A 15354-nucleotide genomic window follows, 5' to 3' on the forward strand; every position below is an offset into this window, starting at 1 on the left:
ATGGACGCTTAACTCACTAAGAACTCAAGGGATATGAGTTGTGATAATACAAGAAATAATCATAATTTTAGTTTTTTAAAACTTTTGGAAATATTAGCTGTCAATTTTCTTTTCCATCTGGGGATAAAAATTACTAAGTACTTATTATTTTAATTTTCTCAGCTTCTATATATAAAAATAATAATTAACTAATGGGATTTTTGAAGTAACCTGTTTTTAGGTAAGTTGTTAAAAGAAGATTATGTGATCCCTGTGGATTTTTTTCCTGTGATTCCATACACCCTCTTAAGTTAAAATACAAACATAGTGATAAAATTTGGATAGATTTCCATATTCCTAATTTTTCTTTATTCAAATATATTATTTTACATTTTTTTAAAAAATTATATTATAATAATATTCTTGAAAAAAATCATTTAGATCGCGTGAATAGGAATCCATAAAAAGTCCATTAGCATCAAAGATTTATAACAGAAAATGTATATTCCACCTAATCATGAATACGATACCTCGCAAGTCGCAAGCCCATCAATTCACTTTGGCACTCGTCCATCTAGTAAAATTTGCAAATTTCAAAATAAATACATCAAACAATCAAAATTGGTATCAAAACAATGGAGAAGGAGATCACTTCTTATATGACAAAGAGGGGATACTGCGAGGTTATAGACGAAATGGACGACAATGGAGAAGGAGATCACTTCTTCTACGTAGAATTCACACTTGTTAGAATTGATCAATTCAGTTGCAATCTCCTAAATCCATCAAAATTAATGTTTATGGGTTTTTCGGTTTGTCTCTTATTATTTGAGTTCTGCTTCATGTATCAACGAGAGTTTTAACCCTTAATCTTTGTTTTTTTTTTACTATTTTAAATCACCACAACTGAAGTTTGACATCACCAATCATTTACAAAGAAACCTCAAGGCAGTAGATTATTGTTAACCAAACAGAACTCAAACTAGTCTTGCAAGTTCATTTTGTGCTAATTTGTAGTTTAAACTAAAATATCTGTATATGTCCAAAAAAAAAGAGCTTAATATATTTATAATTGTTTTTATTCTATTTATTTATTTACAATATGTATAAAAAAATTTGTTTCTATTTATTTATTTACAGAATAATAAAATATTTGTTACCTTTTTCGTCGAAGATATATTCCCCTTTGTTGCATGCACTTAGTTTTTTTTGGGTAATGATGTGTTTTTCTTTAAGAATAGGCAAGAAATATACATTTGCAAAAGATATAAGAGTTCTTAAATAGTTAAATTCTTTCATATATATCCTTATATTTATGAAAACACATAATAACAAAAATGGCAGTCCAACAATCCAGTGATTGATTTGTTATATATCATTCTTTACTTATGGTTGATTAAAAATAGACACACACATTTATATTGTTAGGAATTTTAAAATCGGCTTACACTTTCAAAATTTTTAGTTCTGATCGATCCATAACTGACTACTATTGGAATAGTGAACTGACGACACACACAATATTTTAGTAACTTGCATAGATGTGTCCACTGAAGAAAAATCACAAGTTGCTTAACGAAAATGAAAATTTAAAGCCACGAAGGGTTAGATCAAAACTAGAAGGAAATAAAGAAATTTCCAAGATTTAAAGAGGGAGGAAAACGTTTTCACTACTGGTCATCTTCATCGATGGCTTTACCAGCTGAGTTAAGTATACGAATACGGTCAATCAAGTTAGCTTTCCTCTGTTCATAAGTAAGCCTCTTCAAGTTAAACCTCTTATGTTTCTTTAGAGATTGCTTCTCTGCCTTTCTAGCCAACGGGTCAGCTCGGATGGCTGCATGAACTTTCTTGTACAATGCCTCCATCTCATTTGCTTCAATGCCTTTCTTTACGTACTCACTGAAATGAGTTTGAAATTTCTCGGGCTCGTCTTCGTTTAGAGGCTACGGAAGAAATTGCAAAACGTTTTAGTTTGCAATGTACACAGAGAAAACAGAGACATTCTAGTTGTTTCCGGATTTAAATCTTCATGTAATCAGCGACATGACCACCGTAGATGTATTTGGCATGAGTTGTGGGATCAAGCTGTTTGTTTTCTTTGGAGAATCCAGCAAATCTCTTGTCGCAATGAGGTATATCAAGACCACCATCAAGAGCACCCTTTATTACAACAAACATACCAAGCTAAGCAAAGTTTCTGATGGATACTAGAAGCAATTATAACAGAAATGTACATGATCTAAACGCATACCTTCAAAGCACCAAAGACACGGTTTCCAGTAGTTGTTCTGATAAGTCCAACATCGAGAGAAGAGCACGGAATGGTCTCATATTCTCAGTAGGTTCCACTGAGAAATCTTCTCCGGAGGCCTAATGTAAAACTGAACATTATTGAAACATTTCCTTGATACACAAGAAACAAAACAAGAAGCATTTTTTTTATAGGTATAACCTCGAGATTTCCTTCATACTATGCATCTATTTCAAGAATTTTCAGGACACGGCGGGCTAGGATAAGTCAGTTACAGTATGCTAACCAATCATCATTACAATAAACACAAGGCAAGTGATCATTTCAAGAGAATTGAGAGAGAGAGATTAGTGTTCTTTAACATATAACGTAAGAGCAAAGCACCTGCAGAATAGTTAGTAAGACCAACATGAAGCCCATATAGGGCAACTCGTGAGCATAAGCAGCAGCGATAATGGTATCGCCAGCAATGCTTGCAGATACAATCTGTGCCGTTATGTCCTTGTTTGTCTACGTTACAACACCGGTCAAGATCAAACAGAACATCATCCATAACAGATAGAAAACACACAAACATGAAATGCAAATGGATCCAAACAAAAAGGATACAAATCTAACAACAAACCGATACTTTGGAGTGTTGTATTTGTCAGGGTAATCAGTCTTGCCATCTATTCACAACAAAAAATGTAATCTTTTAGGAAAGGGGAAAGCTTTTTTTCTTATTAGACAACAATGAGGCTTGCCTCTTCTTCCCCTGAATTTGACCTGATACCTCATGGCATAAGGCCTTAACTTTTGGGACTTAAAGAGGACCTGTCGATTTTTTTGAATCTATGTGTTTTCTCAATCAACCAAGTTTAGTTAGATTGGACGTATAAATTCAAGTACTGTAGCGGATCATATCAAGCGAGCGAGGAACATAATTCGTATTTTGCTACCTATATAAAGCGAAATTGAGACAGCATTGTTTGGGGTATGATGAACATGAACTCACCCATTGTTGCTCCCTCAAGCTTCAAGTGCCAAAACCAGGCCAGGATTTTTAAAAGATGGCTATATATATATTAAGAGAGTTAAGGAGGATATAATAAGACAAATCGTTTGGTTAAACCTACGTTAAAGTGCCCGTTTAAGGCCTTTCGTTATTGGTCTTAAAGCCCAAATTGATTAGTTAGAAGTCACTTGTTTTTACTTTTATAGCCTACAACTTTGTTCTTATTTAACTTTTGACCCCACTAGTTATTAAATTTATCAAAAGGTGGTCTGAATTGAATATTACTTTTTTTTCTTTGTCGTCGTCACAGTTATATGAATGTTAACACTGTTCCGAGAGACGAGAAAAGTAATTCTTCGATATTACAAGAAAAAATAAAAAACGAAATAAAAGTTGGAGCCTTTACGCTTCTGAGACATCAACGTTGTTCAAAGCTTCTTCTGGTGATGATAATGATGATGATGCATCCTCATGGAGACTTTCAGATGTTTCATCAGACGGCTTAGATTCATGCTTAGCAGCAGCTTGCAAAACACGGCTTCGAACATCTGAGGAAGAAGGTGACGTTGGCAAGCCAACACCATTTGTCTCAAGTTTTTCTGCAGCCCATGAGAAAGCCTGAGCTCCGAGTTTCACTGGAGCAAACAGCAGCCTTGAAGAAAAAAGAAGAAACAGTCTATGTAAGACAAATCAGAGGTTTTTTCTGAGGTTTCGTAATGAACAATGACGGCCTTTTAATACCTGACGTCTTCCTTGAAGTCTTCGGAGTCATCATATGAAGAAAGTCGTAGATATACAGTCTGCATAATGTTTGAGACTTGAGAAAAAAAAAACAAAGAAACTATATTTGACGGGTAAAGCATAGAAAGTCAGTAAATGGTGAAGGATATAAATACCAGACTGAGGCCAATGACAGCTATGAGTTGCAGTGTTTTCTCCCATTCTGCGGAAGAGTGAGAGAGTAATCATGTTAGTGCAAAGTGGGAAGTGAGGAACTTGATGTTGTTGTGAGAAGGAGAGATTCTAAAGGGGAAATGAGAAAGAATTGAACGCACCAAATAAAGCATACAATCCTGCAAAAAAACCCTGCATAGATCTCCTCGGGTTAGTCAGGATGAGATTAATATTTTACAGAAGAAGAAATATAAAATTAGAAGCATACCACACTAACTCCAACTAGTTGCAATGGAGAAGGATTTATGTCCTCAAGAATCGCCTCAGCTTCCTGAAGAATTTAGGTTTTGTTTAACTTACTAATAAAAAGAACAGAGAGTGGTTTTGATTTCATCCAAGCAATATATTAATATAGCAAGGCTGATAGTAAAAAACAGTGATAGATACCTCGTTGAGGATGGTAAGTGTTGTCTCAGGTTTCAGCTCTTTTACACGAATACCTTCCTTAACCCATGATCTAAAGCCACCTTGCACCAAGTATGGTCTCTGTCACAATATAAGCAACCAAATAATAGCTTATTTAAAATGTTTTAAGGTAACTCTAGCGCTCAAAGTGAATTAGTCCCAAATGACTTGCCTTAATCCCAACTTTTCTCAAAGCTCTTGCAATACCCTTCGAACGAGTTCCATCAGCATCCATAACAATAACCTTGGACCTGTCCTATAAGTAGCAGGGTAAGCAAGGTTTATGAGAAGTCAGCATACTTTAGAAATTGAAAACTCCACCAATGAATTGCTTGGGCATGCACAAAACCATAGCAAGTTATAAAAGAGGCATGAAGGTGGATACCTGAACTGCTTTCAAGTTCTTGATGATTACTGCTGTCAAGATATCTTCCACTTCACTTCCACCTTTCAGTAGCCGTTTAACAGCACCGTCAACCTTAAACATGAATCAGGAACAAGAACAAATCTGTGAACAAAGGAAAGTCTTTTATCCTACTTGATGTTACATTATATGATCATTAATTTTCTGTTGTAGTTCCTTGTGTTCATAAAGTACATCTGTGGAGTTTATATATCTGCTGTGCTCAACAACAATGAGGATGCTGAAACCAACCTCAGGCAGTGTCACGCTAGAATATCGAAAACGAGCTGTTCTCCGCAGATCAGGGATTCCATCTTTCTCTCTCAAGGCCTTCAAAAAGACGGTAGCCAGAATGAACAAATTTTATTTCAACTCAAAGTCCTTGATGAACATTATGTGAAAGAAATAGCCAAAAGGGTTTTGAAAAAGTTCTATATCATGAAATGAGAACTTGTTAGAAACTTAAGAGCATCTTACTTCAGGCCTGACATCTACAAGCACTGACTTTTCTCTTGATGTTAAAAGCTCCAGAGTTGACTTTGGAGACAAATCTCCAGCATATCCACCATATGTCCAAACCCGATAGAGAACCCTGCAAATATCTGGTGGAAAATATAAATTCTTCTATACTACATTGTCCTCTCAATAAAGGAAAATTTAACATCCATCCAGGGTAAGAAAGCCGTGTACCAAAAGGTTCCTGTGGTGCCTACGAAAAGAAAAAGGTGAATGATTGGGTCATCTGGATCCAAACCCAAATTTCTCTCCAAACCTCCAATGGCAACAGATACCTGTCATCATTATGCTGTTAGAAACATGTAGTCCATCAAAATATGAATGGAACCTTCAGTATATAAGACAAAGTACCTGCTGCAACACAGCTCCCACGGGACTCAATACTTTTAGAGCAACATCTTCTGACGAGTTAAGGGCACTCTTAACATCTGGAGGAAGTAATTCTTTGGCTGACCCATAAGAGTACACAACAAATGAAACTCCATTTGTTACAGAACTCTCTGCAATACCAACTGATTGCCTCAACAGATCAATGGCAATAACAGCTGCTCTGTTTGAAGCTTCCTTCAAGCCAGTAGAAAAACTTGAAAACTTGTCTCCAGCTATATCTCCTGTTTGGTCTAGCGTAGAAAATGCTCTGTTAAATGCACTATCTACAACTTCAGAAGCATTCTTTGTAATGGATGTCACAGACGAGGAAAAGGAATCCAAAGTGTTCTTTACAGCATTCTCTCCTTCGTTTAGTGATGAGCTAAAGGACTCCTTGACACCAGAAGAAAAGTCATCAATGCTAGATTTTGCATCAGGGAGTGAAGAACTGAAAGACTCTCTGACACCAGAAGAAAAGTCATCAATGCTAGCTTTCGCATCAGGAAGTGAAGAACTGAAAGACTCTTTGACACCAGAAGAAAAGTCATCAATGCTAGCTTTGGCATCAGGAAGTGAAGAACTGAAAGAGTCTTTGACACCAGAAGTAAAGTCATCAATGCTAGCTTTTGCATCAGGAAGTGAAGAACTGAAAGAGTCTTTGACACCAGAAGAAAAGTCATCAATGCTAGCTTTTGCATCAGGAAGTGAAGAACTGAAAGACTCTTCGACACCAGAAGAAAAGTCATCAATGCTAGCTTTGGAATCAGGAAGTGATCCTGGATTCAGATCTAGAGTATCCCGAAGAGAGACTGAACTATCAGGAGATATATCAACAGTCGAGTTGGTTCCCGACTCAACCGACTCTATAAAGCTACTGGTCTTTTCGGTTAAAGTCTCAGCAGAAAGGCTTTCAACGGGGGAACCATCTACTACAACAGCTTCAACAGGAGAAACATCTGCTGGAACAGCTTCAACAGAGAAAACATCTTCTCCATTTTCTACATATGTCAGTCCCCCATCACCCACTACAACATCTTCACTCATGCCATAAACCATGCAGTTCATTCTGTCCAACTCATTCTGGCACAAACTTCCAAATATTGATACTGGTTGTGCTATTTTTTCGATAGTATCGGTGAAGAAACTCCCAGTGGCTTGAGGTAAGAAACTCTTCTGCAGGTGTGTTCCATTAGAGATACCAAGGAAGGCATTATCACCAGAACTGTATCTGTGAATCAACTCTCTCCTGAAGGAAGAACAGCCTCGCCAATTGCCAGGCAATAAAATCTGCAGAAACAATCCATTATGAGGTCCACGCAAATTAATCCAACATTTTGTATAACAAAGCATATACACCACAGCCCTAACAACCCATATCATCCCAGATCCCGAAGTAATCATTTTTTCTAGCAATTAGCTTATTAGCTTCCATTAATCTCACCTGAGAATGGTAATGGCAGCTTGCGGCTGAGCACAGGGGAAACATTTTGGTCTCGACAAATTTAATCAGTCCTGGTTACTTCTAAGCAATCTCATAGCTTTTACAACACACCGGAAAAAAAAAACAACAACAAATCAATAAATCTGAGCCAAAATAATGAACCTCCCCAAGGAGAACAAAACAAAAATCACATACCAAGAGTAAGATACAGTGACTCAAAGACAAGCAGACACCAGAAGCAGATTTAACAATAATGGGTTTCGTCTAAAACCTACAACAAGAAAGACCCATTATCCAAATTACCCCAGGGAACCTTAAACAACACAAGAAACAGAGAGAGAGAGAGATGATGCAGTAAATTTATAACCTATCAGGAACAAGAACAGGGTCAAGGTCGACGATGATGGAGTATCATGAGAAGAGTGAACATGAAAGCTGTTGTTAATGGGCGATTGTATTGAGAAAAAAAAGATAGAGGGCGCGTGGATTCGAAAGAGATTGTGTCGCAATTTGGATTGGGTGGAGGAAGATAAGCGAAGAGGATCGTGTGGCTTGTCAAAGCCGTTGTTACATCTCCTTGTATTTATTTTGTGATTGGGTCAATTCTGAAACATTTTAAAACTAATGGGGTGAAATGTCAAATCTATCAATAATTGATACCCTTTTGCATAAATTATACATTTTACACGTGTCGTAATGTAATTGTTTTAATTCTGTGGGTTGAGACGTCATAGCCAATTTTTTTTTCAACTCATCTTTTTGGTCAGTTCGTGAATTTTTGCATCTGATCATCATCATCTCTGCAACTTCAAGGTGAGTTCCCTTCTCTTACGACTTTATGATTCGATTCGTGTTCTCTGCAGATTTCATCTTTCTGGGTTTCTCGTTACATGAATATTCGATTTGCTGCGTCTTTAATTTCGCTATTCTCGCATGTCTCAGATCTCTGGTACTCGGATTTTGCTTTCCAAATCGGAATTTGTGAGAAAAATCTTAGCTTTTGACTCAGTGATGTTGGAGATTGTTTTAAGGAATATAGAATTTACTATACTGCATTTTGGATTCTATTGCTTTTTTATTTCTCTGGATGTTAAATGATGGAAGTTCCTTATTTTATCTTTTTTTCTTCTTTGTTAGATTTTGTTTGGTTCCATATTTGATCCGTGAAGCTGTAAACAAGGGAACCTACTCCGCCTGGTCCTGAGTTCCAGATGGATCTGAATCCACCAGGTGAGTTTATTTTTCAAGATGGAAGTGTTTTTTTTTTTTTTACTCTTAGTAGGTGTTTTTCATTATTTGGTTGGCTAATTTTCTTATCTTCTTGGAGTAGGTGGTTCAAAGAAGACATCTATAGTTGTTGTCACTTTAGACTCTGGTGAAGTCTACGTCATTGCAAGTCTGTTATCTAAGGCTGATACTCAAGTTATCTATATCGATCCTACGACTGGTATTTTACGGTACAATGGGAAGTCTGGTCTTGATAACTTTAAGTCAGAGCGTGAAGCGCTAGATTATATCACGAATGGATCAAGAGGAGGTGTTAGAAGCTCAGTTTATGGCAGGGCAATACTCGGTTATGCTGTGTTGGGCAGCTTTGGGATGCTTTTAGTTGCAACCGGGCTAAATCCAAGTATTCCAGATTTGCCTGGTGGAGGATGTGTATATACTGTCGCTGAGAGCCAATGGGTCAAAATACCACTTTACAATCCACAGCCACAAGGAAAAGGTGAGATCAAAAATATTCAGGAGTTGACAGAGCTTGACATCGATGGGAAGCACTACTTCTGTGATACTAGGGACATCACTCGGCCCTTCCCAAGCCGTATGCCACTGCAAACACCTGATGATGAATTCGTATGGAATAGATGGTTATCCGTACCTTTTAAAAATATCGGGCTGCCTGAACACTGTGTCATTCTTCTGCAGGTTCGTCCTCCATTAGTAAATTGATGATGGTTGATCTACCTATCTGATTTCTGTTTATGTGAAGTTTCAAAAGCATAGAAATTGATATTTTAAGATGATATGACATCATATCATGTCTTCTTATTTGATGTTAATTATAGGGGTTTGCAGAATATCGACCTTTTGGGAGCTCAGGTCAGCTAGAAGGGATTGTTGCTCTAATGGCCCGTCGTAGCAGACTGCATCCAGGGACTCGTTACCTAGCTAGAGGCATTAATTCATGTTCTGGCACAGGTGAGATTCCCTCCAAAATGCTCCTCTCTCTTTATTTTGTTGTTGTTGCTATTACTTTTCAAGTTTTTTGGGTTGGGCTCTCTGCCTACAAAAATCTGGGGTATCTTTATGACTTTTTTTAATTTTTTTCGCACCCTTAAAAGCAATGGGTGTTTGGAAAAGAGGCAAACATTTGATGTAAGTGTGGCTCTGGATATGACTAGGGCCTAATTTAGAAGTATATGTGTAGTGCAGGTAACGAAGTTGAGTGTGAGCAGCTTGTATGGACACCTAAAAGGCATGGTCAAAGCATTGCTTTCAACTCGTACATTTGGCGACGTGGCACCATACCAATATGGTGGGGTGCAGAATTGAAGATGACTGCAGCAGAAGCAGAAATTTATGTGGCAAGTAAGGATCCTTATAAGGGCAGTACGGAGTATTACCAAAGATTAAGCAAGCGATATGATACTAGGAATTTAGATGCACCAGTTGGGGAAAACCAGAAGAAAAGGGCGTTTGTTCCTATAGTGTGTGTTAACTTGCTAAGAAGTGGAGAAGGGAAATCAGAATGTATCTTAGTACAGCATTTTGAAGAATCAATGAACTTTATCAGATCCAGTGGAAAGCTTCCTCATACTCGTGTTCACCTGATAAATTATGATTGGCATGCCAGCGTTAAATTAAAGGGGGAACAGCAAACCATTGAAGGATTGTGGATGTATCTAAAATCTCCCACTATGGCAATAGGAATTTCTGAAGGTGACTATTTGCCTTCACGTCAAAGACTAAAAGATTGCAGAGGTGAGGTAATCTGTATTGATGATATTGAAGGTGCCTTCTGTTTGAGATCACATCAAAATGGGGTAATACGCTTTAACTGCGCTGATTCTTTGGATCGAACAAATGCGGCTAGTTTTTTTGGTGGTCTTCAAGTGTTTGTAGAGCAATGTAGAAGGCTGGGAATATCACTTGATACTGATCTTGGATATGGTTATAATTCTGCTAACAATCACGGGGGATATAGTGCTCCTCTTCCACCGGGATGGGAAAAAAGAGCTGATGCAGTAACTGGAAAATCGTATTATATAGATCACAATACAAAGACAACAACATGGAGTCATCCATGTCCTGATAAACCATGGAAACGACTTGACATGAAGTTTGAGGAATTTAAGAGATCAACTATTTTATCTCCTGTGTCTGAGCTTGCTGATCTTTTTCTGCAACAAGGTGATATCCATGCAACCCTCTATACTGGCTCGAAAGCTATGCACAGCCAAATTCTCAACATCTTCAGCGAAGAATCAGGAGCGTTTAAACAGTTTTCTGCTGCACAGAAGAACATGAAAATTACGCTACAGAGAAGATATAAAAATGCTATGGTTGATAGTTCACGGCAAAAGCAGCTGGAGATGTTTCTGGGAATGAGGCTTTTCAAGCATCTTCCATCAATTCCTGTCCAGCCTTTACATGTAAGCAAATTAGCACGATTTCAGTAAACTTCTTCCCATCTCCCAGCTCACGTTTTTCCATGTATATTTACTGCTCTAAAGTATGATTCATGTTTCTTGCGCGTAGATTTGTTTTTCATATTGGACCGATGTTCTTTATTTTGTTTATTGTGTAGATATTTGATTCCTAAGAGCATAACGTATTTGTTGTTGTGTAGACTCTACTACTTTGTTGCTTTATATATTCCTTGACTACTTCTCACTGCAAAACTATTCATGTCAGGTACTTTCTCGACCATCTGGTTTCTTTCTGAAACCTGTACCTAGTATGTCCGAAAGTTCCAATGATGGGTCCAGTCTGCTGAGTATCAAGAGGAAGGACGTAACTTGGGTACTTCCACTTAGATTAACATTACCTCGTAGTTCTTATTACTTGAAGACTTGAGCTAAGAAGATTTCATACTTTTTGTATATATTGCAGCTATGTCCACAAGCTGCAGATATTGTTGAATTATTTATCTATCTCTGTGAGCCTTGCCATGTATGTCAACTTCTATTGACCATATCACACGGTGCGGATGATTTGACAAGTCCATCCACTGTGGACGTGAGAACTGGACGCCACATAGAGGACCTTAAATTAGTTGTTGAGGTTAACACTCTTTAGGTCTTGTCCCTTCTCTTTTATTGTTTGGAGGAGATCATGTAGACTTACATGCAGGTTAGTTAGACTGGATTACTGATTGCCTGTAACTATGTTTTCTGGATAGGGTGCTTCGATACCACGCTGCGCGAATGGGACAAATCTTCTGATATCCTTACCAGGGCCAATTAGTTCTGAGGATATGGCTGTTACTGGAGCTGGTGCACGTCTTCATGAAAAAGATACGTCAAGTCTTTCACTGCTGTATGATTTTGAAGAACTAGAAGGACAGTTGGATTTCTTAACCCGTGTAGTTGCGGTTACATTTTATCCGGCTGGTTCTGTTAGAATTCCTATGACTCTTGGTCAGGTACTTACTAATTAAACTGTGAACTGATGATTTATCTATTAGCTTCATCATGCTCTGAACTAGTTAAATTTTATCGTTAACCATCATCAAAAGAAGTAAAAAACAAACAATTTTTTGCATTTTGTTTTGCTGCAGATAGAAGTCCTTGGAATTTCTCTTCCATGGAAAGGAATGTTTACTTGCGAACGTACTGGAGGAAGATTAGCTGAACTTGCAAGGAAACCAGATGAGGATGAGATTCCTTTTTCACCTTCTTCTGACTTGAATCCGTTTGCAGCAAAATCTTCACAAACTGAAACTGTCTCCACACCCGTACATCAGAAAGATCCTTTTCCCGGTAATCTGCTTGACCTTTTAACAGGAGAGGACTCGTCTTCTGACCCCTTCCCACAACCAGTGGTGGACTCTGTTGCAAGTGGAGACAATGACATGCTTGATTTCTTAGACCAAGCAGTGGTTGAATATCGCGGCTCTGAAACTGTTCCTGGTGGATCTGTCCCACAAGATAAAAGGCCCAAGGAAAGTGGTGTTCCTATGTACATAAATTGTCTAAAGTCTCTTGCAGGTCCAAACATGGTATGTTATCTAATCCATTTAATTTAACTTGGAGGAGAATTTGGTATCGGGAGATGCAATTACGTCCTGCCAAAATTATGTCTGATTGTATGATTGTTTCCTTGGTTTAGCTATTCGTCTCACATGTCATCTCTCTTCTTAAAGTTCCACTTTAAAGGGTATAATTCTTGCATGTCTGACATAACACAGGGGAAGAAGCTTGAGTTTGTAGAAGCTATGAAGCTGGAAATTGAACGTCTACGTCTCAATATATCAGCAGCAGAAAGAGATAGGGCATTGTTATCTATTGGAATTGATCCGGCTACCATTAATCCAAACTCTTCATACGACGAGTTATATATTGGAAGATTATGCAGAATAGCAAATGCACTTGCAGTTATGGGCCAGGCTTCTCTTGAAGATAAAATCATAGCTTCTATTGGTCTAGGGAAGCTAGAAGATAATGTGATAGATTTCTGGAACATATCCGGAATTGGTGAGGGTTGTGATGGTGGAATGTGTCAAGTCCGAGCCGAGGTCAGTAAAAGTCCAGTTGGGTTTTCTACCAAGAGTTCAGGAGGAGAGTCAGGCTCAGTGTTCTTATGTTTCCAATGTATGAAAAAAGCTTGCAAGTTTTGTTGTGCTGGAAAAGGAGCTCTTCTGCTTTCAAAATCCTACTCCAGGGACACTGCGAATGGAGGTGGAAGTCTTACAGATATGTCTGCTACTTCGATAGGTTCAGATCATTACATTTGTAAAAAATGCTGCAGTTCGATAATGCTTGAAGCCTTGCTTGTTGATTATGTAAGAGTCATGGTCAGCTTGCGAAGAAGTTGTCGTGTTGATACTGCTGGTCGGGAAGCTCTGAACGAGGTCTTTGGATCTAACATTAAAAATCATCTTGCTGTTAGAGGTCACCCTTCTCCTAATCGAGAAGACTTTAATTTCCTTCGTCAAATTCTGGGTCAAGAGGAGTCACTTGCTGAGTTCCCATATGCAAGCTTCTTACACAAAGTAATTTCCTTTTTATATGTTTTAAAATTACAATATCTTTGGAAAGAGCTGCTATATGGTATCTAATCCTCTTTTTTCTCTTTTGGATGTTTGCATAATGCAATGTAGGTCGAAACTGGAACTGATTCGGCACCATTTTTCTCATTGCTGACCCCTGTTTATCTTGCTTCAAGTAATGCCTACTGGAAAGCTCCTCCTTCTGCAAACTCTGTTGAAGCTGTCATCGTTCTCAATAGCCTTTCAGATGTCAGCAGTGTGATTCTACTCGTTAGTCCATGTGGTTACTCTGATGCTGATGCTCCTACCGTAAGTTTGACTTTTCTATCTTCAGTTGAATTCTTGTTCAACCATGCCACATTACTTACGTGATAATGCTTCGAAAATAATGGCGCACTCATTTCAGCATTTAATGTGTCTCCATTGCAGGTCCAAATTTGGGCGAGCAGCGACATAAATAAGGAAGCACGGACTTTGATGGGAAAGTGGGATGTACAGTCCTTAATTAGATCTTCGCCTGAGTTGTATGGTCCTGAAAATTCTGGTAGAGCTCCTAGGCATATAAAGTTTGCTTTCAAGAATCCTGTTCGTTGCCGCATAATATGGGTATTACTGCGTCTTCCTCGGCTTGGATCTAGCTCAGTTAGTTTGGACAAAAACATTAATCTCTTGTCTTTGGATGAGAACCCTTTTGCTCCGATCCCTCGCCGTGCCTCTTTTGGAGCAACCATTGATAATGACCCATGTCTTCATGCAAAACGCATCTTGGTCACTGGAAACATCGTGAGTAACAAAACGCTTGCATCATTACAAAGTGTTGAGAGCATGAGCGTAAGAAACTGGCTGGACAGAGCCCCACGTTTGAATAGATTCCTGGTTAGTACCTTAGAGAACTACTTGTTCTTTCACATTTTTATATAGCTTTTCCATTATCGTGACCAAAATTTGTTTTTTACGCCTTACAGATACCACTAGAGGCTGAGAGACCAATGGAGAATGATCTAGTCTTGGAACTTTATCTGCAACCTGGTTCACCTTTAGCAGCTGGATTCCGTTTAGATGCTTTTAACGCCATAAAGCCTCGTGTGACCCACTCGCCTTCTTCAGAAGTAGTTGACATTTGGGACCCGGCAAATATCATAATGGAAGACAGACAAGTCTCACCAGTCGTCTTGTATATACAAGTATCTGTTCTTCAGGTATCTATCTCTCCTCGTTTTACTATTCTCAGAAACCAAAATCTTCTAAGAACTTTTTCATGTTGATCTGAAAAATGTTTCAACAGGAACAATACAAAATGGTGACAATCGCGGAATATAGATTGCCTGAGGCAAGAGTTGGAACACAGATGTATTTCGATTTCCCTAAACAGACTCAAGCACGCAGAGTTTCGTTTAAGCTGCTTGGAGATGTAGCAGCTTTTTCAGATGATCCCGCAGAGGCTGATGACTTGAGCGGCCGGGCATCTCCATTTGCTGCCGGACTGTCGTTAGCAAACAGGATCAAGCTATATTACTATGCGGATCCTTATGAAGTAGGCAAATGGGCTAGCCTTTCAGCTGTCTGATTTTACCCTTTCACTGGCCGTAGCTTGAGGGAGAAAAAAAAGGTAAAGAAGAGAAAAATTCAAAGGGTGTCAAATTAGGTAGGCCACTCCCTAAAGTCATCTCATAATTTTTCAATTTCATATACCTAATAACCTTATTTGTCAATTTTGGAATTTTAAGTTAACTTTATTTATTTTGTAACATTATTATATTCCCTTAGAGACAGATAATTTCATTTGTTGACCAAAATGAAAAGTTAGTGGTTTGGATGAACTTAA

At 38.2% G+C, this 15354-nt stretch overlaps 4 protein-coding genes across 25 annotated transcripts in view; 1 reads left to right on the plus strand and 3 right to left on the minus strand.

Annotated features, from left to right (window-relative positions):
- Positions 1–15354, minus strand: part of LOC104749362 (mitogen-activated protein kinase 10-like) — a 61443-nt gene that overhangs the window by 2251 nt on the left and 43838 nt on the right. The gene's annotated exons all lie outside the window — the stretch shown is intronic.
- Positions 1650–3034, minus strand: LOC104753246 (large ribosomal subunit protein uL18-like). The gene is made up of 7 exons (XM_087493287.1): positions 2980–3034; positions 2843–2904; positions 2618–2743; positions 2435–2514; positions 2234–2352; positions 2007–2142; positions 1650–1924 (listed from the first exon to the last, which is right to left on the minus strand). Exons 6-7 carry the CDS (start codon positions 2011–2013, stop codon positions 1650–1652), a joined length of 282 nt encoding a protein of 93 aa, XP_087349413.1. The 5' UTR covers positions 2014–2142; positions 2234–2352; positions 2435–2514; positions 2618–2743; positions 2843–2904; positions 2980–3034.
- LOC104749364 (uncharacterized) lies at positions 3484–7930 on the minus strand. Of its 15 annotated transcripts, none has more exons than XR_015584202.1 (15): positions 7686–7903; positions 7514–7589; positions 7319–7415; positions 5860–7164; positions 5683–5783; positions 5470–5594; positions 5245–5322; positions 4975–5067; positions 4762–4845; positions 4572–4670; positions 4393–4455; positions 4286–4316; positions 4127–4173; positions 3972–4030; positions 3484–3882 (listed from the first exon to the last, which is right to left on the minus strand). XR_015584202.1 is itself a non-coding variant. In XM_010470970.2 (15 exons), exons 3-15 carry the CDS (start codon positions 7361–7363, stop codon positions 3633–3635), a joined length of 2370 nt encoding a protein of 789 aa, XP_010469272.2. In that variant the 5' UTR covers positions 7364–7415; positions 7514–7589; positions 7686–7930; the 3' UTR covers positions 3484–3632. The 15 variants fall into 15 exon arrangements, 2 of the variants coding, with proteins under 2 accessions (XP_010469272.2, XP_019094124.2); XR_015584205.1 differs by having other exon boundaries at positions 4762–4840; positions 7686–7876; XR_015584197.1 differs by having other exon boundaries at positions 4762–4840; positions 5470–5584; positions 7686–7875.
- Positions 7882–15349, plus strand: LOC109124725 (putative phosphoinositide phosphatase SAC9). Of its 8 annotated transcripts, none has more exons than XM_010470973.3 (15): positions 8041–8131; positions 8261–8299; positions 8456–8548; positions 8649–9244; positions 9385–9517; positions 9752–10971; positions 11234–11341; positions 11432–11602; positions 11721–11963; positions 12099–12539; positions 12729–13532; positions 13641–13838; positions 13959–14405; positions 14495–14728; positions 14815–15349. In XM_010470973.3, exons 3-15 carry the CDS (start codon positions 8530–8532, stop codon positions 15094–15096), a joined length of 4896 nt encoding a protein of 1631 aa, XP_010469275.2. In that variant the 5' UTR covers positions 8041–8131; positions 8261–8299; positions 8456–8529; the 3' UTR covers positions 15097–15349. The 8 variants fall into 8 exon arrangements, with proteins under 8 accessions (XP_087347109.1, XP_010469275.2, XP_087347111.1 ...); XM_087490985.1 differs by having other exon boundaries at positions 8042–8131; positions 9395–9517; XM_087490986.1 differs by having other exon boundaries at positions 8072–8131; positions 9747–10971.

The sequence above is a fragment of the Camelina sativa genome, chromosome 16 (assembly GCF_030686135.1).
Source record: "Camelina sativa cultivar CO46 ecotype springtype chromosome 16, ASM3068613v1".
In the NCBI taxonomy this organism is placed as follows: domain Eukaryota; kingdom Viridiplantae; phylum Streptophyta; class Magnoliopsida; order Brassicales; family Brassicaceae; genus Camelina; species Camelina sativa.